This window comes from Zingiber officinale, chromosome 8B, assembly GCF_018446385.1.
Source record: "Zingiber officinale cultivar Zhangliang chromosome 8B, Zo_v1.1, whole genome shotgun sequence".
Classification (NCBI taxonomy): domain Eukaryota; kingdom Viridiplantae; phylum Streptophyta; class Magnoliopsida; order Zingiberales; family Zingiberaceae; genus Zingiber; species Zingiber officinale.
In genome coordinates, this window is record NC_056001.1 from 7,303,218 (window position 1) to 7,330,387 (window position 27,170).

The following is a 27,170-nucleotide window of genomic DNA, read 5'->3' on the forward strand; positions in this document are numbered from 1 at the left end:
CAAGCCTAAAATCAAAATTTATTAAAGGCCAATAATTCAGGGGGAGGCTCCAGAATAGCTGGCACCTCCAAAACTAACTTACCCGACAGGGTAACCCAAAATTTACCAACCCGGCAGGGTAATTAAGATTAGTTAAAAAGAGACCAAGTTTAACTTAAATCATGGTACTGGTGAAATTTTTTGGATGATAGTACGTTAGGGAAGCTTGGGCATCGCATGTCTAGAAAGATATGGCTTCGATCTAGTGCATTTGGCCAAGTGGAACTGACCGAAGCTACCCTTAAATGAATCCTAACCAGTTGGACCAAGATTTAGTACTAAGTTCCGTGGATAGGACTATTCGGAAAACCTCGAAAGGTTGGTTACTTCTAATGATGTCCATGTGACTCACCAAGCTTAGAAGTTTATCCGAAGAATGCCTATTTGTGGAAACCAAAACTAAATCTGAATCTAACACACGTTAAACCAAAACTCCATAATTAAAAATCCAATTTCATCTCACGAAATCATAGGATTCCCTGATTGAAAATATAGATCGGGTGAAATGAATAAGGCTTCAAAAATTTTAATTTTAAACTTAAAAATTAATCTCAAATTTTTAAAAAAATAAATAAATAATTTCAAAAATTCTAATTTTAAACTTAAAAATTATTTTCAAAATTTTAAACTTAAAAATTATTCTCAAAATTTTAAACCTAAAAATTAATTTCAAAATTCTAATTTTAAACTTAAAAAATTATTTTCAAAATTTTAATTTTAAACTTAAAAAATAATTTTCAAAATTTTAATTTTAAACTTAAAAAATTATTTTCAAAATTTTAATTTTAAAACTTAAAAAATTATTTTCAAAATTTTAATTTTAAAACTAAAAAAAATTATTTTCAAAATTTTAATTTTAAACTTAAAAAAGTATTTTCAATATTTTAATTTTAAAACTTAAAAAATTATTTTCAAAATTTTAATTTTAAACTTAAAAAATTATTTTCAAAATTTTAATTTTAAACATAAAAAATTATTTTCAAAATTTTAATTTTAAAACTTAAAAAATTAGTTTCAAAATTTTAAACTTAAAAAAAAGTATTTTCAAAATTTTAATTTTAAAACTTAAAAAATTATTTTCAAAATTTTAATTTTAAACTTAAAAAAAAAATTATTTTCAAAATTTTAATTTTAAACTTAAAAAATTATTGTCAAAATTTTAATTTTAAAACTAAAAAAATTATTTTCAAAATTTTAATTTTAAACTTAAAAAATTATTTTCAAAATTTTAATTTTTAGACTTAAAAAATTATTTTCAAAATCTTAATTTTAAAATTTAAAAAATTATTTTCAAAATTTTAATTTTAAAACTTAAAAAATTATTTTCAAAATTTTAATTTTAAAACTTAAAAAATTATTTTCAAAATTTTAATTTTAAACTTAAAAAATTATTTTCAAAATTTTAATTTTTAAACTTAAAAAATTATTTTCAAAATTTAATTTTAAACTTAAAAAATTAATTTCAAAACTTTAATTTTAAACTTAAAAAATTAATTTCAAAACTTTAATTTTAAACTTAAAAAATTATTTTCAAAATTGTAATTTTAAAACTTAAAAAATTATTTTCAAAATTTTAATTTTAAACTTAAAAAATTATTTTTTTAAACTTAAAAAATTACTTTCAAAATTCTAATTTTAAACTTAAAAAATTATTTTCAAAATTTTAATTTTAAACTTAAAAAATTATTTTCAAAATTTTAATTTTAAATTTTAAAAAAAAAATTACTTAAAAGAAAAAATTAATTTCAAAATTTTAATTTTAAACTTAATTTCAAAATTTTAATTTTAAACTTAATTTCAAATTTTTAATTTTAAACTTAAAAAATTAATCTCAAAATCTTAATTTTAAACTTAAATTAATGCATGCTCAAAAGACTAACTTTAAATCCTACTTACTGTAGGAAACCAAGTGGATTTTGGACAGTGGTTGCTCCAAACATATGACTGGAGATCACACCAAGTTCACTCAACTCAGTTACAAAAGCCTAGGAACAGTTGCCTTTGGAAACAACGGCAAACTCAAGGTAATTGGTATAGGTAATATTGAATTAAAATTAGACTTTATAATTACAAATGTCTTACTTGTTGAAAACTTTAAATATAATCTTCTAAGTATAAGTCAATTGTGTGATACTAGGTATAAGGTCAAATTTCTATCTACAGAATGCTCAATCAAACATCTAGATAATCCTACCATAAGCCTAAAAGGTTTTAGAAAAGACAACATCTATGTCATCAACTTAACCATTTCTTCCATTAAGTGTTATTTAACACAAAAAGAAGAAACTTGGTTATGGCATAGGAGGATGTCTCACACCAACTTTAGAAATATAAGTAAACTAAATGGACTTGTAAAAGGCTTACCAAAGTTACCTAACTTAGATTCAACCATATGTAATGCTTGTCAACAAGGCAAACAAACTAAATCAATCCACAAACAAACAAATCAACCACAAACTAACTCAATCTTAGAACTTCTACATTTAGACCTTTTTGACTCCCATGGAGTCAAATCCATAAATGGAAACTTATATTGTTTAGTAATTATAGACGATTATTCTAGGTTTACTTGGGTAAAATTCTTAAAACATAAAGATGAAACTTTTGAAATTTTTACAAATTTTTGCAAACAGATTGAAAATGAAAAAGATATTAAAATTAAAAGAATTAGGAGTGACAATGGGGGAGAATTTAAAAATCACAACTTTAACAGTTTTTGTCTAGAAAACGGTTACCATCATGAGTTCTCATGCCCTAAAACCCCCCAACAAAATGGAATTGTAGAAAGAAAAAATAGAACCTTACTTGAAGCTTCTAGAACAATGTTAAATGAGTATAACCTACCTAAATACTTTTGGGCAGAAGTCGTTAGTACAGCCTGCTATGTACAGAACAGAACAACAATAAATAAAACTCATAACAAAACTTTCTTCGAAATATTTTATAATAAACAACCAAACATAAAATATTTTAAGGTATTTGGGTGCCCAGTTTTTATCTTAAATACAAGAGAACACTTAGGAAAATTCACCTCTAAAATTGAAAATAGAATTTTTGTAGGATATTCCCTAAATAGTAGAGGCTACAGAATTTATAATAAGGTTACCTTAAAAATTGAAGAAACTACTAATGTAAAATTTAAAGAAACTAAACAAGACATAGAACCTACACAACCACCTGAGTTTGTTCCAGAAACCAACCAAACTCTAAGTCATGAAAAAGAGGAACAACATCAAGAGAATCAACCTCCTAAAACAATAAGGGTAAACCCAAATCATCCAACTGATCAAATAATTGGTGACCCAGACTTAAGAGTTCAAATCAGATCATCTTTTAGAAACCTAAGTCAAATTTCATTAATTTCAAAAATTGAACCCAAAATTATGGATGAATCCCTACTAGACCCAGATTGGATTATAGCTATGCAAGAAGAACTAGCCCAATTTGAGCGTAATGAGGTCTGGGACCTAGTCCCACCACCTAAGAATAAGAAAATAATAGAAACAAAATAGGTATTCAGAAACAAACTAAGTGAAACTGGGGAAATTACTATAAATAAGGCTAGGCTGGTTGCCAAAGGATTTAGTCAAGTTGAAGGACTTGACTATGATGAAACATATGCCCCAGTAGCCAGATTAGAATCCATTAGAATGTTACTAAGTTATGCATCCCATAAGGGATTCAAACTATACCAAATGGATGTTAAGTCTGCCTTTCTTAATGGACTAATCAAAGAAGAAGTTTATGTAGGTCAGCCTCCTGGTTTTGAAAGTCTAGAACACCCTGATTATGTTTTTAAATTAAAGAAAGCACTATATGGACTTAAACAAGCACCCAGGGCGTGGTATGAGAGGCTAACATCTTACCTAACATCTAAAGGATTCAAACAAGGTCAAATTGACCCAACCTTGTTTGTTAAATCATTAAATACAGACATATTTATTGCACAAATATACGTAGATGATATAATATTTGGCTCAACAAATTCAGAATTTTTAGAAAAATTTATTAATCTAATGGAAAAAGAATTTGAAATGAGCTTAGTGGGAAAATTAACCTATTTCTTAGGATTACAAATCAAACAGACAAATGAAGGAAATTATATTTATCAACATAAATACACCAAAGAATTACTTAAAAAATTCGGAATGGAAAATACAAAAGAAATAAAAACACCGATGGCAGTGACCCAAATGGAAAACCAATTGATTTAAAACATTATAGAAGTGCAATAGGTAGCCTACTGTACTTAACTACAAGCCGACCTGATATTTTATTTGCAGTTAGTATGTGTGCTAGATACCAAACTTGTGCTAAGGAATCCCATTTGACACAAGTTAAAAGAATTTTTAGATATCTTAAAGGAACAACAAATGTAGGAATCTGGTATCCTAGGACAAATAATTTTGAACTAATAGGGTATTCTGACTCAGATTATGCTGGATGCAAATTAGACCGCAAAAGCACAAGTGGTGGATGCCAATTATTAGGTTCATCACTTGTTAGCTGGTTTAGTAGAAAGCAACATTGTGTTGCTCTGTCTACAACTGAGTCAGAATACATAGCTATAGGCGAATGTGTTGCACAGTTATTATCGATGATGCATACTCTAAAAGATTTCAACTTAAATATCACAAATGTAAAAGTATTAATTGACAATATAAGTTCAATTAACTTAACCAAGAATCCTGTGCATCATTCAAGAACCAAACATATTGAAATTAGGCACCACTTCATCAGGGATCATGTTACTAAAGGTGATATTGAACTCAAGTACATTGAGTCCAAATCAAATTTAGCTGATATTTTTACAAAACCACTCCCTGAAAGTGAATTCAGCAACTTACGACGAAAATTAGGGATGTGCTCAATAGACTAGGATCTTTCAAAAATACTTTCAAAATGGTTTTATCAAATTATAAGTCAAATTTATTTGTTTTCAAAACTTTCTATTTTTAGATTTTCAAAAATAGTTTTGGTCTTAGACTAGTTTTGAATCCTTAGAAAGCATGTACCCATAGGACTAGTTTTTAAGCATCTCACCAACACCTTAGGTTTACCTTGCTTGTGTTTGACAAACATAGAAAGGGGTGAGATGCATAGGCCAACTGTCTGGACTTAAGATGCTTATTTCAGTGCATCAGCATAAGTCTGGACGTTAAATACAAATCAGACAGTAATCAGATTAAAGATCATCAGTCAAATCATACACTGACCTTAATCTGACTAACCAAGTGAAAGCTACTATCTCCTGATAGTTAGTTAGTACCTAATTGGTTAGACAGCTGTTTAATTTTAAATGTCAAGTTCAGGGGGAGAAATTAATCAAAATTTTATGTGTTTGACAAATGCTTTTTAAAAACTAGCTTATGTTTGAACATTAATTTACAAAAACGGTTAAATTTAACTAAGTGTTTGAAAAACTTAAAAGTTTAATCCCACCTAATTTTCAAACCTGATTTAAAATGTTGACTATTGAAAATTAAACTTTCCAAATTTAGCCTTTATCAAATTAGCCTTAAATATTATTTTTGCAAATTTAATTTTACTCGTTTAACTTTTGCTTTGTTTTGAAAAAAATTGAAGTAAATATTGTTAGGATCCTTTGTACTCGGCTAGAGAGGGGGGTGTGAATAGCCGACCCCAAATCGTCGTTTCTTTCTACAATAAGGGTTAGCGCAGCGGAAAATAAAACAAAGAAGCGAAAGCGGAAAGATCAAACCTCAAACTCGTCGATGTAACGAGGTTCGGAGATGAAACTCCTACTCCTCGGCGTGTCCGTAAGGTGGACGAAGCCTATCAATCCGTCGGTGGATGAGTCCCCGGAAAACCGGCTAAATCAAACTCCTTCTGGGTGGAGAAACCTCGCCACAATGTCTTGCAACAGCAAGATAAACAGAAGTACAAGAATACAGCAAGAAACTAAGTACAATACAAGAATGTAATAACCCTAGATTGCCTTCTTGTCGACTGGATGAAGCAACAGCTCCAAGCGCCTACAACAGCAGGTGATCCAAAGGAAGCTCACGCGAAGCTTTGACGAGCTCAACAAAGCTCAAGCACGACAGCACGAGAAGGAAGGAGGAAGAAGAAGAAGAAGTTTTTGCGCAGCAGCACCCCTTTACCTGCGAAGAAGGCGGTGAAGAAACTAGCCGTTGCGTCAGCAGCTAGAACCTCGATCGGTCCGCACCGATCAGCCTTGGCGCGAAGCTTGTTGTCACCGATCGGTCCCCGGACCGATCAGGTGTCGCGATCGAAGCCCGATCGGTCTTTGGACCGATCAGTAACCACACAGAAGGAAGCCTATGCTTCTGTTCCGTCCCTATCCGATCGGTCCATGGACCGATCAGAAACCTCTGATCGGTCCGCAGATCGATCGAGAATCCCGATCGGTCTACGGACCGATCAGCTTTTCTCCGCCGCCATCGATCTCTTCCGATCGGTCTGCACCGATTAGATAACCATCGATAGCATCGATCGATCACCGATCGGTCACCGGACCGATCGATGAGCCATATCATTGGATCGGTCTGCGGCCCGATCCAAACTTTTCAGCCCTAAACCTAAGGCTCCCACACCAACATCCGGTCAACCTTGACCTGTTGGTACATCATGCCTAGCATCCGGTCACTCCCTTGACCTGCTAGCACTCCCCGCTAAGTGTCCGGTCAATCCCTTTGACCCACTTAGACTTTTCAACACCAGAAGTCCGATCATCCCTGATCCATCTGGATTTTCCCTTGCATGGTTTCACTCACCAGGACTTTCCAACTGCCTAACATCCCAGTTAGGACTTTCCCACTGCCTAACATCCCAGTTAGGACTTTCCCACTGCCTGGTTTCACTCACCAGGACTTTCCACACTGCCTAACATCCCAGTTAGGACTTTCTCACTGCCTGGCTTCACTCACCAGGACTTTCCAACTGCCTAACATCCCAGTTAGGACTTTCCCTCGTGCCAAGCTCCCTGCTTGGACTTTTCCAGTACCAAGTCTCCATACTTGGACTTTTCGCGTGCCAAGCTCCCTGCTTGGACTTTTCCAGTGCCAAGTCTCCATACTTGGACTTTTCTAGTGCCAAGCTCCCTGCTTGGACTTTTCCGTTGCCAAGTCTCCATACTTGGACTTTTTCCCGAATCAGGTCAACCAAGTCAACCTTGACCTACGGTTGCACCAATAATCTCCCAAACATCTATTCTTGTCCCATATCAAGAATACAACTCTTCCACGAGTGTCAAACATCAAAATACAACTCAACTAGGTCAACCTTGACCTAAGGTTGCACCAACAATCTTCCTAAGTCAAACATCAAAATATAACTCGAGTCAGGTCAACTCGAGTCAGGTCAACCAGGTCAACCTTGACCTAAGGTTGCACCAACAATCTCCCCCTTTTTGATGTTTGACAAAACCATAATCAAGTTAGGTTAACCCGATAACCTAACTTAGGTTTTCAATCATCTTCCAATGTCCAATGTTCTTTCCTTGAACATTCTCTGGACATTCTCCCCTTAGGTTAACCCGATAACCTAACTTGGGTTCTCCAATAATTCTCCCCCTTTTTGACATACATCAAAAAGAATTCCAATGTTCTTCCTTGAACATTCCTTGACATTCTTTCCCTAGCTTAGGTTAACCCGATAACCTAACTTGGGTTCTCCAATAATTCTCCAATGAACACTCTCCCCTTTTTGACACACATCAAAAAGAACAAGGAGGGTATCAAGGTCAAGAGTTTCTTCCTAATGAAAGTCACATACCTTTCATTTGAAACTCTTAATTTCCCCCTTGATACTAAACCCAACAATCAACTTAGTGATAATCCCATATCACTAATCCTTAAGAGTCTTTTGGAGTAAAAAACTCCCCCTAAAAGTCAACTCCCCTTGACAATTAGGTAAAACTCCCCCTAGAGGTCAACTCCCCCTTGACCATTGCACCAACAATGTCTTTGAGAGTTCCAAACCTTAGAAATCCACAAAACCCAACTTCCAGCTGAAATTTCAGACCAACAGCTGAAAAATCAGAAACTGGCACGCTCTGATCGGTCCCCAGACCGATCAGAAACCCCATGGATCGGTCCCCAGACCGATCAGGCCTTCACCAGATCGCAGTTCTTACTGGATCGGTCTGCAGACCGATCCATGCTTCACTGGATCGGTCCACAGACCGATCAGGACTTCCCTGGATCGGTCCCCAGACCGATCCAGACTCTGACAGGAAATTTCTGAAATTTCCTTCCCGAAATTCAGAAACTCCTAGAAAATTCCAGAAAATTCGAAAAATTGTGAAATTTTGAGGATACATTCCTCATAACATATACTATCATGGAAAAATAGTTTTCTATGAAAATAACTTCCATTTTTCAATCTTGATACAAACTTCAAGAAACTTTGAAATAGTTCAAGTTTAACTCAACTTTGTATCACAATGTTCAATGATGAATGCAATCACTAAGATGGCTTCATCAAGGTTTTCCAAATCAATTTCAAAATGATTTTAAACCTTTTAATTTAGGACCATAATCTTAGGGCTAAATGTACATGACTTGTACACAAGCTTTCCCTATGATCCTCCTTTTCTTGAATTAGGCTCATCTAGGTACAAAAACTATGCACCTTGATCCTAACTCATGATCCTAATATCTCACACACATCTAAGGTGTATCAAACCACATTCAAGTCAATTTGATGTGAGATATGGGTTAAGGTCAACTTAGGCTAAGTTCTCATGCATTTTCTAAACTACACTTTGATCTCAATACCAAAATGTGTTTTTATCCTTAAATCAATTTCATTGATTCTTAATGCAAGAGATGATGACATGGCATAAAATGGTATCATAAATGAAAACATGTGCCAATGTCATGATGTCATGGCATAAAGTTTGAAACTTAAATAAACATGACATAAAAACTAGCCTAAGCATTATCATGACATTTCAAATGATAATGAAACTAAACATGATGTCATGACATGTGAGGGCAAACAATCATGGCAAGATTTAGCATAAATAAATATACCTAGATTACCTATCTAAGTATCCTTAACCACTTGGCTAACTTCAAATTTAATCCTAGATTGCCCCAAAATGCCAAAATCCTAATTTTGACACTTCTTGAACTCTAGATTAATTCATACCACTTAAAGATCAAATTTTTCCTCAAAACTTAGCATGTTTCATTTTTCCTCGAGAGTTCTCTAGATTTTCCCAAATTGTGCCAATTGAGATTAAAAATAAAATTTCCAATCTTTAGGCACATTTAACTCTTCAAAGGAGTAAATGATAATTCCATTTCATTTTCAAAAGTTCTCAAAACCTTGAAAATGCTCCTTGAGTGTCAATTTCCTCAAAGTTGGGTTAACTACCCTTCTAATCGGAGTTGACACTCTCTAACCCATCTATGGGGTAGAGAAGATGCTCCTAGGAACCCAATACCTATTAGAGCTCATTGGGTTCACTAAATATTCACTAGGGATAACTTCCCTAGCAACCCTCCTAATGACCCTCTTAGGCTTTAAAGCCTTGGTCATTTGGGTCTCATCAAGGTCAACTATAGGGGTGACTCCCCTTGTGACCTTGGTAATGGTCTTCCTAGCCCTAGGTTTTGTTCCATAATCGAATGAAACATTATGATAAGTGGGCTTGACCAATTGGGACTTAGGTTTGTGACCCAAACCTTTCTTGTCCTTGGACTTGGGTTTTTGACCCCTAGACCCTAGAGTCAAATCCTTAAGAGCCTTTTCTAGAGAGTCAAGTCTTGACCTCAAGACTTGATTTTCTTTCTCTAATACCTCAAGTTTTGATTTATCATTTCTCTTTGAGGTATTCCTAGGCATGTGTCTAGATGATTTGGGATTTCTATCTAGATTTTCCTTAGCCTTAGATGAGTTAATTCTAGGGTTAGCATTTCTAGAATTGTTCTTATCTAGGCTAACATGCTTGGCTCCTAAGCACATGTATCGATTTCTAGTGTTAACATGCTTATCATTATTGACAATGGCAATAAGACTACTAGCATGCATCCTACTAGAATTGCAAGAATGAGCTTTAAATGTTACCTTAGGGTTTGCCTTAGCTCCCCCTTTACATGTGTTTGGCCTCTTGTCCTTGTGAGGTTGCCTCCCCCTTGGACATTGACTCCTATAGTGTCCCCGTTGCTTGCATTGGAAGCACACCACGTGCTTCTTGCTCTTGCATGTCGGGACTCCGGTTTCCTTGACCTTTGGTGCCGGTGGAGTCTTTCTAACCCTCTTTGGACACTTACTCTTGTAGTGCCCAAACTTCCTACACTCAAAACACATTATGTGTAGTTTGCTTGAAATCACAGTGTTTGAGTTACCTAGGGTTGTGGATGTAGATGAGCTTTCTTCTTCATCCCTTCCGGAGGTAGATGCCTCTTCTTGCTCCGATCTTGAACAAGAGCTCTCCTCCTCTTCTTCCTTGGATGTTGAGTAGCCCTCAACTCCCAATTCGCTTCCTCCATGATGTGAGCTACTTGGCTCACTAGGCTCCTCTTCATGGAATTTTGCCAAATTGTTCCACAATTCCTTGGCGTTGTTGTACCTATCTATCTTGCACAAAACATTATTAGGTAAAGAAAATTCAATAATTTTTGTTACCTCGTCATTGATTTCGGATTGTCGGATTTGCTCTTTCGTCCACTCCTTCTTCTTGATAGGTTTTCCTTCCTCATCCATCGGAGGGGAAAACCCTTCTTGTACACAAAACCAATTTAACATATTAGTCCTAAGAAAATACATCATCCTTACCTTCCAATATGTGAAGTTGTCGTGAGACTCGTAGAAGGGTTGAATCGTGACATCTTCTCCATAGAGATCCATCTCTAGCCCGTGCTCCCCCGGGTGTTGATCCGTCGAAGAGCGGTCTCGCTCTGATACCACTTGTTAGGATCCTTTGTACTCGGCTAGAGAGGGGGGTGTGAATAGCCGACCCCAAATCGTCGTTTCTTTCTACAATAAGGGTTAGCGCAGCGGAAAATAAAACAAAGAAGCGAAAGCGGAAAGATCAAACCTCAAACTCGTCGATGTAACGAGGTTCGGAGATGAAACTCCTACTCCTCGGCGTGTCCGTAAGGTGGACGAAGCCTATCAATCCGTCGGTGGATGAGTCCCCGGAAAACCGGCTAAATCAAACTCCTTCTGGGTGGAGAAACCTCGCCACAATGTCTTGCAACAGCAAGATAAACAGAAGTACAAGAATACAGCAAGAAACTAAGTACAATACAAGAATGTAATAACCCTAGATTGCCTTCTTGTCGACTGGATGAAGCAACAGCTCCAAGCGCCTACAACAGCAGGTGATCCAGCCGGAAGCTCACGCGAAGCTTTGGACGAGCTCAACAAAGCTCAAGCACAGCAGCACTTAGCAACAGGAAGGAGGAAGAAGAAGAAGAAGTTTTTGCGCAGCAGCAGCCCTCGACCCCTTTATACCTGCGAAGAAGACAGCGAAGAAACTAGCCGTTGCGTCGCAACGGCTAGAACCCTGATCGGTCTGCAGACCGATCAGCCTTGGCGCATGAAGCTTCTGTTTGTCACCTGATCGGTCCCCAGACCGATCAGGTGTCGCGATCGAAGCCCTGATCGGTCTGTGGACCGATCAGGCAACATCCTGATCGGTCTGCAGACCAATCAGGGAAGAAGCCTATGCTTCTGTTCCGTCCCTGATCGGTCCATGGACCGATCAGGAAACCTCCTGATCGGTCCACAGACCGATCAGGGAACCTCCTGATCGGTCTACGGACCGATCAGGCTTCTCCGCGCCACCGATCTCCTTCCGATCGGTCTCCGGACCGACAGATAACCATCGATAGCATCTGATCGGTCACCGATCGGTCACCGACCGATCGGATGAGCCATATCATTGGATCGATGCGGCCCGATCCAAACTTTCGACCCTAAACCTAAGGCTCCCACACCAACATCCGGTCAACCTTGACTGTTGGTACATCATGCCTAGCATCCGGTCACTCCTTGACCTAGCACTCCCGCTAAGTGTCCGGTCAATCCTTTGACCCACTTAGACTTTTCAACACCGAAGTCCGATCATCCCGATCCATCCGGATTTTCCTTGCTGGTTTCACTCACCGGGACTTTCCAACCGCCTAACATCCCGTTAGGACTTTCCCACCGCCTAACATCCCGTTAGGACTTTCCCAGTCTCACTCACCGGGACTTTCCACACCGCCTAACATCCCAGTTAGGACTTTCTCACCGCCTGGCTTCACTCACGGGACTTTCCAACCGCCTAACATCCCGTTAGGACTTTCCCCGTGCAAGCTCCCTGCTTGGATTTTTCCATACCAAGTCTCCATACTTGGACTTTTCGCCAAGCTTCCGCTTGGACTTTTCCAGTGCCAAGTCTCCATACTTGGACTTTTCTAGTGCCAAGCTCCCTGCTTGGACTTTTCCGTTGCCAAGTCTCCATACTTGGACTTTTTCCCGAATCAGGTCAACCAGGTCAACCTTGACCTACGGTTGCACCAATAATCTCCCAAACATCTATTCTTGTCCCATATCAAGAATACAACTCTTCCACGAGTGTCAAACATCAAAATACAACTCAACTAGGTCAACCTTGACCTAAGGTTGCACCAACAATCTTCCTAAGTCAAACATCAAAATATAACTCGAGTCAGGTCAACTCGAGTCAGGTCAACCAGGTCAACCTTGACCTAAGGTTGCACCAACAAATATTACTCAAACCTGAAAAGAAAAATTTACCTTGTTGAAAAGTAAATGTTACTTAAACATGAAAAGTAAATTTGAAAAACCTGATTTGAAAATTTTTACACACTTGAAAAGTTAAACTTAATTAACTTTAAATTTATACTTTTCAAAATTCAACTTGTCTCCCCCAAGTCAACTTGACTATTTTTAACTTGGTGTTAAAAATTGAACCAAACTTAGATATGTTACAAAATCTGATTACTTTTTACAGTAACTCTATACTATGATTGTTTACCCTTGCTTATTTATGATGAATGCCAAAGGGGGAGGGTTAGGTGGTTAAGTTAGCTAAACCAATTTGAAAATACAAACTAACTTTAAAACCACATAAATGCATGTTGTTTCTTGCATATGTTTTCACTAACTTAACCAGGTTGTCATTCCATCAAAAAGGGGGAGATTGTTGGTGCGGTTAGCACTAACGATTTAACCCAGGTTTTGATGAATGACAAATAGGTTAAGTTAGTTTTGTTGTTGTCTGACACTTTGATCGAGTGTGCAGGAGAAGTCCAGCTAGGTCGACGGGCTGACCGGATAGCTGGCGAGAAGTCCAAGCGGGTCGACGGGCTGACCGGACGCTTGGCGAGAAGTCCAGCTAGGTCGACGGGCTGACCGGATAGCTGGCGAGAAGTCCAAGCGGGTCGACGGGCTGACCGGATGCTTTCGACGGGCTGACCGGACGTCTGGCAGGTAAGTAAGGTAAGTCACTGGAAGGGAGTGACTGTGAGGACGCGTTCCCAGGAAGGGAACATTAGGCGTCGATCCGGCTTAAATCCATTTCGAATATCTAAGTCGAGATCGTGACTAGATTCCGGTCTCGGAAAGACGGAATCTAAGTTATACTCTTTTTATTTATCCGTTGAACTTTAACTGTGCTGACAATCTATTTTACAGGATATATATTTGCCTCAGACTAACTTTGTTTTGCAGGAAAAGGGAGTTTTCTGGAACAAGGTGGTCCGGGCGCCCGGAGGGGATCCAGGCGCCTGGAACAGCATATAAAAGAAGCCCCAGACAGGAGCTTCAGATCAATCAATTAAGCTGAGAATTCTTCTACTGCTGGTCTTGCTGCTCGACGTTCAGTGCGACGCCAACAAAGCTCCGACATTACGCTCCATTCTTTTCCCTTCTTGTCGGTATTTGTTTTCAGTTTTCATTAGCATTCACTGTACGATTCTTTTGTAATCATCATTTCGAATTGCTAGTGATTGCCCAACGAAAGTGGTCAAGGACCACGGGCCTTCGAGTAGGAGTCGTCACAGGCTCCGAACGAAGTAAAACATTTGTATCTATTTTAATTTTCCGCTGCGTTTACACTCTAAGTTTTCGAATCGATATTCACCCCCCCCTCTATCGAATCTAACGGTCCTACACAATATGCCCGAACTCTTTGCAACTATAGCACTACATTTGTCCCTTTCCTCGGTTCTTCACTTGACTCGCATAAGCAACATTAATGACCTCAAATATTTCCTTGGATGAACCTAGAACAGCTTGTGTAACCATTCTTTGTTCTTCACGCAACAATTCTCCAAGACATATGTCCAAGGAAGGGATAGGATTTCTATTCAGTAATCCAGCCAGTGCAACTTCAAATTCTGACCTCGATTTCATCAAAAATTGATCGCGTCTACTATCTTCATGAATTGCTTGAAGGCTAGCTAAAGTCTCTTTAGGTACCTTTGAATAGATAAGACTAGAATATTCGCTCCATAGATTAATAAATCCAAAATAATACTGCTCAATAGGGAGATTACCTTGACTAAAGTTACCAATCTCAAGTTCTAGTTGAAATCGTCTTGCAGTGTTATCTTGATGATATATGCGTTGTAGATAATCCCACATCTACTTAGTTGTATTGAAGGAACGTAAATTGTTCACCATATGAGGTTCAATAGAACCTAAAATCCAAGAGATGATTTGAGCATCCTTTGCCTCCCATTGACTAAGTTATGTACCTTCTTTAGAAGTAGGAGCACACCCGTCAATGTGATTCCAAAGCTCCTTCCCTTTCAGAAATATTTTGAACTAAAATTCCCAAGCTGCATAATTCTTTCTTGTGAATTTGATAGCCAAAGTCTCTGTAGATATTCTTCCAAGAAAATTCTCAGCAGACATTCTTCCAAACAAAATAAAATCTTAAAGCCAAAGTTGTTGATCAGAAATTAATCAACCCCCAAAAAATGACAGCAAACCAGAAAACTTTGTTAACACAGAAGCAAAAAGAAACTGACAGAGATTCGAAGATTCAGTTATGAATTTCAGAACCTTGCTCTGATACCATGACAAGATTTGATAAAATGACTTCGTGCCTCTTTCTTTGACGATCTCTTCTTTAAATAAGAATTACAGTACAACCTATTTTAGAAAAGAAATTATTTACAACAATTACATTAATTACCGCTACTCTACTTTAGGTAAGAATATATATAGTCATTACTGCTAATCTATTTTAGGTAAGAATATATACTACGTACTAATACACAGATTATGATAAATTAGATCTTAAAATATCAGCCATAATCTTAGTCATTGATATCCATAATTTCTGTCATAATCTTAGCCATTGATACTTTTCTCCGAAATTCATGAGTCCTGTGATGAGTTCTTTGATCCTTGAGTGCATATGTGTGATTGTTTCGCTTTCTTCCTTCCGGAGGTTCGTTAGTTGGTTCCGGAGCAGATCTCGTCTTGTAATCTTTTCTTCAGAAGTTCTTTCGTGTAGTTCTAGGAACTTTTCCCAAAGTTCCTTTACTGATTCGTAATTTCCGATCCGATTTACTTCCTGGGGTGGAAGTACGCTGAGTAGGTGGAACTTAGCTCGTCCGTTCGCTACGAAGTCTGCTTGCTCCTTCTTGCTCCATTGATATTCTTCATTTTAATTTCCTTTTTCATCTTTGGGAGCTACAAAATCATATTTAATGGGTTAATTCTCAATTTAGTCCCTCGTTATTTAACGTGATGCTGATTTCGTCCCTAATTTTTCAATTGACCAAATTTAATCCTCCAATTTTGGAACGTTTTCCCAAATTGATCCTTCCGTCTAAATCCCCATTAAAATAAACGGGAAGACTTGTTTAACCGGTGGAAGTGACCTATATCTTGTTGGACAATTCCTAATTTAGTCCCTCATTATTTGACGTAGTCCCGATTTCGTCCAAGGATAGTTTTAAAATGGAGGTCGTCTGCTACTCGGCGCAGCTCCAGCTGCCGAACTCCATGTCGACGCCTGCGAAGCGGGCGAGGGCGGAGGCGACGATGAGGGAGATGGGATTGGCGGCCACCATGGACACTAGAATTGGCGGGTGGCACGTCAAAGGCATCAGCGGCGACGCGTCAGCATTTACGTCAAGCTCCTCACCCGGCTGCCGCTCCTCTTCCTCGACGAGCCCACCAGCGGCCTCGACAGCGCCGCCGCCTATCACGTCGTCCACCGGATCGTGCGCCTCACCCGCCGCGAGAGGATGACGGTCGTCGTCGCCGTCCACCAACCCGACAGCGAGGTGTTCGACCTCGTCGATCGCCTCTTCCTCCTCGCCTATGGCAGCACCGTCTTCTTCGGCCCTGCTCCGGTGGCTGCCGAGGTACCAACTCAATCTCAAAGCTCAAGTAAGACTTGAATTCTCTCTTTCAACCTATGGAAATTCAGCCTTGCTCAAACTTTTCTCCAGTTCTTTGCTTCCAACGGTTTCGCCTGCCCTTCTCCACGCAATCCTTCCGATCATTTTCTCAGAACAATCAACAAAGACTTCGATACGGTCAGTGCTTCTTCTTCGCAGCTTATAAACCAACAAAGGAAACAAGTTTCTAAATCTCGAACTCAATCAATGTCAGGATTAGGGAAATAGCGCAAGAATAAAAGCAACTGATCATTCCCACCGGTTAAATAAGTCTTCCCGTCTATTTTAACAGGGATTTGGACGGAAGGATTGATTTGGGAAAATGTTCAAAAATTGGAGGATTAAATTTGATTAATTGAAAAATTAGGGACGAAATCGGTACTACGTCAAATAATGAGGGACTAAATTAGGAATTATCCAGGTCACTTCCACCGGTTAAACAAGTCTTCCCGTTTATTTTAACGGGGATTTAGACGGAAGGATCAATTTGGGAAAACGTTCGAAAATTGGAGGATTAAATTTGGTCAATTGAAAAATTAGGGACAAAATCAGCACCATGTTAAATAACGAGGGACTAAATTGAGAATTAACCTCATATTTAATTATCAAAAGAATTTCAAAATCAGTTTTAAAAAATACCTTGGCGGCCGCTAGAAGAGAGTGAATAGCCCTGCAAAGAAAAACAACCTTCCTCGAACTTTATAGCTTAATAATTATCAACACTTGCATAAAATAATTGAAAAACTAAAAAAGACGAGGCACAAAGAAATTACTTGGTTACAACCGGGAAAGTTGTTAATCCAAAGAAGAAGTAAAGATCACTAAAACTCTCCTCTAGGTAGAGGATCTTCTTACAGTAGTTAAATCTCACAACTAGAAAGCTAAACTGAAACTGAATCAATTACAAGTGTTGTTTCTCTCTTTTTCTTGTTGTGTTTAGCTTCTGGGAGTATGGCTGCTTTTATAACCCTGCTCGGGCGCATGGAAGGGTTCCAAGTGCCTGGAATAGGATAAAAATTTATCCCCAACAGGACGCGCCACGTTGCAAATGGCTAACTTTTGGTTTCGGGCGCTCAGACCAGAAAGTCAACTTCCAATTGACTTTTTGGTCCGAGTCTTTCGCTCTGGTCCCGCTCACATTGGTCCGGATTTTCTGCTCCGGCTTCGCTCGCTTGGGTGATCTCGGTCATCTGAAATGAGGCTCACCCGAACCCAACTTCCGACCTTCGAGCAATCTTCCGCTCCGGCTTCTCGTCCCTCGAAAATGCCGTGCACCTCCTTCTCGTCCACCCGCGTACTCCTCCGCAGCACATTGCCCCTCAGACGCACCGAGCCTGTCGGCTCTCTTTCTTGTCGTCTTTCTCGCTAGCTGCGTCTTTTGCTCGACTTCCTGTGCTCCTAAATTCCTGCACACTTAGACACAGGAGTTAAAAATCAACATGGCCTAACCTGACTTGGTTGATCACATCAAAACTACCTTGGGGTACTAACTCCTCGGCGTTGGCCCTCCAATGCTCAAGTCAGTGATCTGTTTGTGAAGAGGAAATAGTAAAGGCCAACCGCGGCAAATGAGCGTGTAAAATTATAGAGCATCGCATACCTCCACCTTTAGATGGAGACTCCTTTTTATACTATTGTATTTATGCACACATCTCAAAGCACTTGCACGCTTCCCAAAGCATTCCTCAGAAAGGATGGGCCAAAAAATGTCTCTGACACCTTTCCTTAAACGAGCACATAAATCTTTATAATTTGATAGGCTGGAAGCTTCTAAAGCACGATTTATCTGCAAGATATTCTCTGTTCTTTACAGCACAAACTTCCAAAAAAGTATGACGTAGCAGGCACATGGGGCCCGCGTTAGGTCGACCGACTATCACTTAGGGAGACCGCTAACTCCGCCTTATGGAGCGTCGTCCATGACTTGGTCTTCACTCGGTTGTTTCCTTGGCCATAAAGACACAACATGTCTGATCAACCGACCTCCCCGATCAGCTGATGAAGTCGGTCAGGTTTAGGAATACTAATCAATGAAGCTTGTTTGCCCGTCCTAGGTTGAGACAAACCGTCCAACCGAGCAGGAGGCTCGGTTGGACATTTTGCGTCCGACCGGCTACGTAGCCAAGTCGGGCACACCGCTTCAATTACTTCTTGGCTTTGACCTCCATGTCAGCCGATGTTTCTTATTTTGACTCATTTTTTGAGGGTCCCCTTTATCGCCTCATCACATAAGAAAAAAAAAAGATTACAATTCATAACTTCCCACAAAGTTAGAATTAGCATTCTTAAGATTCCTTTTCTGTCAAGGAATTAAATTTTTCGGTTCCAAACCAACTGAAGCGTTCAACGGCACAATACTATGGAAAAGTATAAACAAATCAAGTCCGAACTATATAAAATCCAAATTAATTTGATCCAATTAATTTAGTTAATCAAATTAAATTAAAATTTTATTAAAATTAAATTAACCGAATCAAATTAAAAATAGACTATTTCAGTAATACCGAATTAATGGAATTTATTTAAAAAATATTTTTTGAAAAAAAATTATATAATATTAATACTAAATTAACCGAATTAAGTAAATTACCCGAATGCTCATCTATTACCCAACCAAATAGAAAGATGTAGAAATGCCAATTATCGGCGGAGAGGAAGAACCTTGAACAAGAAAGGCAGGACTGTTCCCCATTTCACTACGACCCTATCTCTCAGAGCACCAGGGTTCTCCCGAATCCACTCTTTAAGTGCAACTGAATCTGAGCCCGCAAGCATCAGGAAGGACGGGCTCGAGTCATGCGTGCCCATCCAGAACTCAGCAAAGGGCAAGCCAAATCGATCTGGGCGCCGGAGTTCCGCTCGAACAGATGCGCCACCGTCAATTCCTCGCCGCGTGGGCCCATTCGTAGTTCTGGACCGAGCACCGAAGTCGCAACGGCCTCAGCGGCGACTCCATTACCTCCGGGGAGAGCGGAAACCCGACAAGGAGGCAGGAGGAAGGGTTGGGCACTCCATCGACGAAGGCGGGCGTCGATGAGAGGGGTTTTTACAAACGAGCGAGAAACAGAAATTGGAGACTTGCACCGGGGGATGCGGATGGAATATGGGAAGGAACGGCTTTTAGTAGGGATCCTCTAGTCCATAAATTATGCACGAGGATCTTTAATTTGGATTAATTCTATCTTTAAATAAGTGGGATTCATTCAAATTAAGGATCTAAAAAAAAATGGATCAGATTCATAATTTACATACTAAAGGATTCGTCCTCGAAGATTTTGGCCTCGAGCCGTCAACGTGGCTAAACCGTTGACCCAGTGTAGTTGGAATGAACCGTTGATGGCTGGACTTTGATTCGGTAAAAGCTGGGATTAATTTTAGAGAGAAATGTTCTGATTTCTCAAAATTATCCTTATCTAAGTTCCAATTGTTATCTCCATTGCAAACCAGTCCCTCCTGAACTTCAAATTTATCTGCAAAACTTAAACTGTGGTATTCAGTGCAAAACATGATGAATTCATTGCCGGTTTTCAGGATTGACAAGATCAGTAAACAATCAGAGAAGACACAAATTGTTAAGGGCATGTGTAAGGGATGAAACTTCTTTTTGATTATTATTATTATTATTCAGTTAATTAGCTCTTGATAAGTCAGGGATTCAAAATTAATTGGGCGTAGGGAATACTGGTAGACATACCATTTTAAATATTAAAAAAAATACGCATGAACGGAGCCAGGCTACAAATCTCCTCCAGATTGCTCCCCGGGCTATAGAGGTTATTTTCTTTATTTAGAAATCAAATTTTAATAACATCAACGGGTAAAATATACACTATTTTAGCAAGTCCACCCAGGCTACAGCCCGAGGAAGCTTACACCCGCCTCCGTCATTGCGCATGATGTTAACTGTTGTTCACGTAATTAAAATAAGTAAGAGTAATACTCTCGTTTAAGTTGATAGCTTAACTCTCTTTTAGAGGGCACGCTGTCAACGCGTCGGTTGTGCGGAAGTTATTAACTGCTGTGGTCGTCTGCCACATCACTAACGTGCTGCCTTTGGCATGTCGCCTTGGATTCCAATGCAAATCAGGCCAATTAATTACAGATAATTAATTTAACGATAAATTACCATATCATACACTTAAATTTTAAAAATCACATCTAACTTTCGTATTTTCGGAAGAGAATATTTATTTTTAAAAATATCCTTCCTACAAAAAAAAATAAAAAGAATCGACGAAGCCGACAAAATCGCAGCTAGGCGCCGCCGTAAAAGTATATACTCCTTTGGTCGAGCCCGCGGTCTCCGATCATGGCATGGGAACGATGCTCGTAGCAGCCACGATTTTACTGGTCGCAGCCACCTGATCATGCAGCAACGGTTAATTTCGCGTCCGACCACGGTGGCTGCTTGGCCATGAGCCCACCGTTAGCTTTGATCATGCATTTGGCAAAAAGTTATACGTTGACGTTGAACGTCCCATAAGATCGGCTTTACAGTCATTTATAGCAAGGTAAATTAGGAAATTGAGCATGTCATCAGAGTATTTTTCCTGACTTTATCAGGAATCGATCCATTTAACAATTTTATTATGACCAACTTCAGTCAAACCCTAAGGGCTAGTCATGACCATGCATGTTCGTTGTCTGGGAGTGTTTTTTTAAAAGTTATGTACTCATTTTAGTTATTTTTAAAAGTTGTGTGATATGATGATAAATTAGTTTAGTTTTAAGTTGGACAAATTTCAGAACTTTGACTAACTCAGTACTTTGACCATCTAAGTTTCAGAATTTTGACTATCCCAATTTCGCAGACAATTTTATACCCATATTATTAGTAGAATTGACATTAATATTTATTCATATTAACATTTATGCATTCATGAATTATACTTATTCAAATAAATACGTTCATCCGATTAATTTACAACAGCCTATTCAATATGTTATAGAACAGTCTCGCTTTTCTCTTAAATTCAGATCATCCTTAGCTTAAAGAACCCCTGATCCGCTATCATATTGCAGGATGACAGGATCCATAGCAAGTGTAGAAGCACTAGCAGATTGCTTATCAAGATTGAAAAAAATCGGCATGGACATGAAAAAAAATTAACAATTGACCTGTATTTAAACCCTTTCAATAACAGCATCCAATTGACAATCGAATATCCCTGAATAAACCATCTTCAAGACTTGTCTCTCATCCTTATCATCCATTGATCTGAACTTGCAAAACAGAATGGCATTATTTGCTGATATAGAACACATTCGATAAAGAGTCGCAGTCACTCATCTTGATTTGGTTAATTGGGCACAGAAATATTTATAATTCAGGCCATGATGATAAAATGATGAATCTATATTGAGCAAAAGGTGATCATTTTCATCCAGAACTCCTTTCACCCAGGAAGACTACCTCATCAAATCTGAAAGGGAGGTAAATCACCCAGCACATTAGCCCTTTGCATGGATCCCACGATGCATTTCGCACACGTTGAGAATCGACTCCATGACCTATTATAGCAACACCAAATGCAAATACCAACTATGTCCGTGGTGTGATAAATCTATCTAAACACACTCCTAGTAGCCACTGATCTACGACCAAATACGGAAAAACAAAGAAAAAGAATCCTTGTAGCCGCTGAACAGAAACCCAGATTTAATAATTGGACTGGAATTTATGTAAAACCTTAAGATGTGAACGTTGCTTTGAGGCAGCCTGGTTGATGGTTCCATATTTAGGCTGAGATTGGACATGCAAACTGCAAAGTTAACCTGCCATAAAACGGATCGATGAAGCAATAGTACTCCAACCCACCCTGTTGTCTCCTACCAACCAGAGGAGATATGTAAAATCTCTCTCCAAAGAAAAACACTACAGAATTTGATATTCACGTGTTTTGCTAATCAGAGGAGGAAAAGAAATCAGAGCAAAATTCTCATACGAAGCTTTTCCTATGTTCTAACCATATGAATCAAGCAAAAGATTTGATGACATGTACAGGCCTGTACAGCAAAAAGTTAAGGAGTACGTATGTGGTTCCTGTTCCAATATTCTAAGCAACCCACTGTAGTATCCATATGAAAAGTAGACATAACTATAATGGAGAATCTATTTGTTCCAAATTAGATTGTGCTGAACTATCAATTAATGTAATCTACGACTCTGACCAGAAGATGGAAGTATTAATGTGGCATTTATCAAGCAACTTCCAAAGTTGACAACCTTTGTTTTGATATTGCATACCATATGCGGCCATGGGCAACAAGAAAATGATATAGGAAGCTATTTCATTTTTCGCTTGAATCTTGAAATTGCACAAGTGATCCCAAGTTTTTATTAAGAAACGGATGCAGACTGGATATGTGAAATGAGAGAAAACTGCAGCATTAATGCTAGACAACCTGAAACTATCTAATGTTAACAGCACATGAACTGATCTAATAACAAAAAAACTCTTCCGTATAAGAAGCTTCATTTCTAATTCTCTTTCTCTTGTGGAACAATGAAAAGCTTCAGAAGCTATTTACAAAACACACTGCATGTTATTAAAATGACAATAAATGGAATTTATTGCCATTTCACACATTGTGCCATCTTTGAACAAACTATTTTCATGTATTTAAAGAAGTTCAAAAAAGAAATGAAACCAACCATCATTTAAAGAAGCAGCAAAATGTCACATTTATTTTAGTTAACCATATATTTGATGGATTAACAGGCATTCTGCATAAGAACATGGTATTCTACATAAGAATGTAAACTATGACTAATTGAAAGACACGCAGCAACTGAGCAATCTTTTCCAAAGAAGAGAACTTTAGTTCGCCAAATTATCCAATTTCTGCAAAAAAAAAAAAAAGAGAGGAAAAAAAAATATACTGACCTTCCAATTTGATCAATTGGGAAAAAAAAAATACAGCAACAGAAAAGGGGGGGAATCACCTTTTCATCAATTTTGTAGCTGTCAGGTGTTATTTCCGACAACCACAAACCCGGAAATAGTGCCTGCAGGTGGATTTGAGAAAATTTCATGGTAGAATATGTTGATGCAGGATAAAACGAATAAAGTAAGAATCTAAAAGAAGAAAACAATCCAAAAATCCGATAATGCTTCGTCACAAACTTCATGTATTGCCCAAATAATTACTTACATCAAGTTCGCGCTGAATGATCTTAGCCCTTTTCTTTGGTCGTCGAGGGGGCTTCGTCCCTTTGATGGCAAAAAAATCCTCCTCTATCTCCCTCCGAGACAGAGAGACGGAGAACTTTATCATCTCTCCTTTCTCCAACTCGTTTGATCCCATCCTCAACGTCTTGACGGAGAAATTGACTTTCTCAATCGCCGCAGCCCCGAGACTAGGCGAGACATGGTTCCCGTTCCGAGTCTCCACTGGGGCATTACAGGCCGCCCTTCTCGTTCTCAAGTTCCAGGGTCTATCAGCCTCAGAAATCGGGGCGGTGGCATGATTTCTCTCCGATTCCCTTCCTCTCGCCTCCCCCTCCCTCCGCTCCAGCACGCCCGGTGACCCTTTCGCGGGGGGAAATTTTGTCGGGTTGTTCCTCCTGTTCTGATCATCCGGCACACTTACCGCGGATCCCACGCCATCGGAGAGTTTTAAACAGCGGAGAACACGCTGGCCTCCCCAGCTGAGAGTCGGGAAAGAGAAATTGTGAAGGCGGCGCGATTGGGTGAGCGTCGGCGGCAACGAAAGCAGGCTCTCCGCCACCGGGCCTCCACATGTTCCGTCGGCTCTTTCCTTCTCCGCGACGGACTCCATCCTCTGGGCTTCCTCCGTTCTCCGATCGAGCGAGCAAGAGAGCAGGGAAGAGGCCAAAGCAATACAAGAGAAAATCAAAACAATGGGATTAACTCGAGGAACGTTCCGATGCGCTCTCGGTTTGGTTCTCGCTCTCGCGGGTTTAAAACAAGCTGGATATGCCGCGGCCGCCGAGGAACCTAACAGGCCACCACATTTCGACTCGAGCCCCAATGTCCATCTTCCGCTGCTTGAATGATCCGGGTAAACAAACGAGTAGGCCTTTAAAAAAAAAACCGTTATTCGAAGACGTGAGCCAAGTCCAGACCATATTAAAATCATGAAACCATCCTGCAGTAAATTTAAGTTATCGTGATCGATTGCACTTAATCTGTGTGATCACTGTTCCAATCCAGCTTGAGCTGCTTTCTGATGAATGAGGTTGCATGTTTGACGAGATCGAAGAAGCATCGATTTTCGCCCCTATCCATATAAACGTTAACCATCAATTCACCCGAAATCAAAGCCCAGCGGCTAGAAAATGGTGACGGTCTCTTCGCGTGCGTCGCACGTGCCCCCTCCCGCACTTTGGCTCCCTGCTCCATGACGCAAGCTCACGTGACGCACGGCGTGGGACAGGCCTGGCCAATGTGAACTCTCAAAAAAAAAAAAAAAATGGAGCGATGGAGAGCGATGGGTTTTAACACTAAACTGATAGGATCTGATCAGCACCGTCAGAAGGCAGCCGAACCATGTTTTTCTTGACAGACAACGAACGCAGGCCACCAGAGACAGCGACGGCGCTGGCTAAGGAGCCGCGCGAAGTGGTCGTACAGGTAAATACCGTCGGAAGGCTCTCTCTTGAAGTCTCTTCCGATCATGAAGACGTGGGGGAACCGGCGGGTGCTACGCTGCGTGGGCGTGAACGGCAAGGGCGAGGGAGATGGCAGCGGCGGTAGCGACAGCGCTGGCGGACAACGATTCTCAGAGACAGAGGGGATTGGATCCGATGATCCAGAGGGAGGCAGTGGCGACAGTAGTAGCGCGATCGACGAGGTGAGGGAGAAGTTGTTGGTTCACCTCCGGGAAGCGGCGGACCGGATCAAGCTGATAGTTCAGGAAACGCCAGCGCTACCACCCCCTCCGTCCAGAGGCGATGAGCCAAGGGCAGAAGCAGTTCGGGCGGAGGAGGCCGAAGCGGAGCCGTCGTCATCCGCGCCCCCGACGTGGCCATGGAAGCTGCGGACGAGGCGAAGGGGGGCTAGGGTTCGGGCGATGTTTGGGCAGCGAGCGAGCGGATCGCTGGCTGTTGCGGGCGAGAAAAGAGCGGCGCGGCCGAGGTCAAGCGCCCCGCAGCGGGGCGAACGGTCCGATTTCTCAATAACCCTTACGAGGGAGGAGATCGACGAGGACATCTACGCGGTAACGGGCTACAGAGCACGCCGCCGGCCTCGAAGGCGGCCCCGTGTCGTCCAGAAGCAGCTCGATGTGAGCCCTCACCCAGTCACCCGGTCACCCGGTTTGCATCCAATTTCCACATTTCCCCATATTTTTCTCGCTTCTAATTGGCATTGTACAGCTGCTGTTCCCTGGTTCATGGCTGTCGGAGATCACCTACGACTCTTACAAGGTTACCGATTAGAAGCACAGCCGCGCCGACGGCTCAATATATCTGGGAAAGAAACCATATTTCTTCTCATCTGCCATCGCCATTGATACAGCTTCTCCGATCACTTCGGTAAGAGCGCTTTTCCACACACGTTCCTTTCCTTTTGCCTTTTAACTTCCCGTTAATTTATGGTTTATTTAGATTTTCGGCTGTTGTCGTTGCCTCGTCGATATAATTGAAGTAAACATCCATTAAAAAAAAAAGTTCTAGCTTTTCATAATGCGTGCTTGTATTCTAGTAGACTCCAATGAACTTGATCTGCTGTAACATTGAAAATTGTTTGCATGCACATGCTTCCCATTCATTCCCACGAGATGAACTGGTGTTCGTCGAGAGGAATTGATTGAGATAGACGGAGTTCGACTAGATTCATTAGTGTCACAGGAGAGGATACAATTTTTGTGGTGAAAATAATAGGATTTGATTTCAATGTGAAGAAGATGGGAAGGAAATAATTAGTGATAGGGATCAACGGAGTGGTAAACGTAAATTGTCAAAACATTATAGTACATTATGATTAGTCAACCATCCTACCACTAAACGGCTAAGGAATGGAAAGTGTTTTTTTCCTTAAAAAAACTATTAATGGTCAAATAGATTTTAGAAATCAAAAATGTATAATGAGAAAGAATTTAGTAAATGGTATTCTTGTTTTTTTTGTAAAAAAATGAAAAACAAACATGTTTTTTTTTAAACATTGATGGTCATTCTTAAATTGCTTTGAATAACATAAGTTTTTTACTTGCTGGAATACTTTGATCGAAATGGAGAGAAATTTCAGAATGATATAAAATTAGTTTTTATTATTTGTCTAGTTATTTTGATCATTAAAATAATATCAATTTGAATCAATATATTTAAAATAGTGATTTTTTAATATAAATGTAATTCTGGAGTTAAATTGATGTTTAATAATATTTTTACCATCTAGAGAACTAAATAAATATAATATATGAATTAATTTCATATTATTCAGAGGCCTCTAAGTCTACCAATTAATTTTGATTAAAATTGATTGATGAATTTTTCATATTATGCCTTTAAGACTCACAGATCTCTGGTTCAAAATATGTTCCGAATATGGTGCACTGGCGCAGCCTTGCAGTAGCACATTCGCGTCTGTTGGGTTAAAATTCGCAGTAAATAAGACTACTAATTCTTTAAATTATATTTGACAAATTTTTTATTTGTCTTAGTGCTAAAAAATAAAATAAAAACTTATATTTTATTTATTTTAATAAAAGGAGTAGTTTAAAAAAATTGGGTGAAAGGGAATCTCAAAGTTGCAGTCTACGAATCGTTATAAATCTCTTTAAAATAAAATTAGTTCTTAT

The 27,170-nt window shown here is 39.3% G+C and overlaps 2 protein-coding genes and 1 pseudogene across 5 annotated transcripts; 1 reads left to right on the top strand and 2 right to left on the bottom strand.

Annotated features, from left to right (window-relative positions):
• LOC122017593 overlaps nt 1-19,362 on the bottom strand; it is a 55,031-nt pseudogene extending 35,669 nt beyond the window's left edge.
• A 3,649-nt stretch (nt 19,363-23,011) lies between these two features.
• LOC122017318 lies at nt 23,012-24,718 on the bottom strand. Its single transcript, XM_042574897.1, has 3 exons — nt 23,562-24,718; nt 23,353-23,415; nt 23,012-23,251 (listed from the first exon to the last, which is right to left on the bottom strand). Exons 1-3 carry the CDS (start codon nt 24,507-24,509, stop codon nt 23,228-23,230), a joined length of 1,035 nt encoding a protein of 344 aa, XP_042430831.1. The 5' UTR covers nt 24,510-24,718; the 3' UTR covers nt 23,012-23,227.
• Nucleotides 24,719-24,939: 221 nt separating this feature from the next.
• LOC122017319 lies at nt 24,940-26,149 on the top strand. Of its 4 annotated transcripts, none has more exons than XR_006121325.1 (3): nt 24,940-25,655; nt 25,747-25,905; nt 25,978-26,149. XR_006121325.1 is itself a non-coding variant. In XM_042574899.1 (3 exons), the coding sequence occupies exons 1-2, from the start codon at nt 25,047-25,049 to the stop codon at nt 25,881-25,883; spliced, it is 777 nt and encodes a 258-aa protein (XP_042430833.1). In that variant the 5' UTR covers nt 24,940-25,046; the 3' UTR covers nt 25,884-25,905; nt 25,978-26,149. The 4 variants fall into 4 exon arrangements, 3 of the variants coding, with proteins under 3 accessions (XP_042430833.1, XP_042430832.1, XP_042430835.1); XM_042574899.1 differs by having other exon boundaries at nt 24,940-25,686; XM_042574898.1 differs by having other exon boundaries at nt 24,940-25,686; nt 25,747-26,149.
• The last annotated feature ends 1,021 nt before the right edge of the window (nt 26,150-27,170 follow it).

Bases quoted from the DNA above. Each gene is read 5' to 3' on its own strand.
- LOC122017318 (XM_042574897.1), bottom strand. From the start codon at position 24,509: ATGATTTTAATATGGTCTGGACTTGGCTCACGTCTTCGAATAACGGTT. The intron at 23,416-23,561 runs GTAAGTAATTAT...ATCCACCTGCAG, and splicing joins TCATTCAGCGCGAACTTGAT to GCACTATTTCCGGGTTTGTG. The intron at 23,252-23,352 runs GTGATTCCCCCC...TTTTTTTTGCAG, and splicing joins GCTACAAAATTGATGAAAAG to AAATTGGATAATTTGGCGAA.
- LOC122017319 (XM_042574898.1), top strand. From the start codon at position 25,047: ATGAAGACGTGGGGGAACCGGCGGGTGCTACGCTGCGTGGGCGTGAAC. The intron at 25,687-25,746 runs GTTTGCATCCAA...GGCATTGTACAG, and splicing joins CCCAGTCACCCGGTCACCCG to CTGCTGTTCCCTGGTTCATG.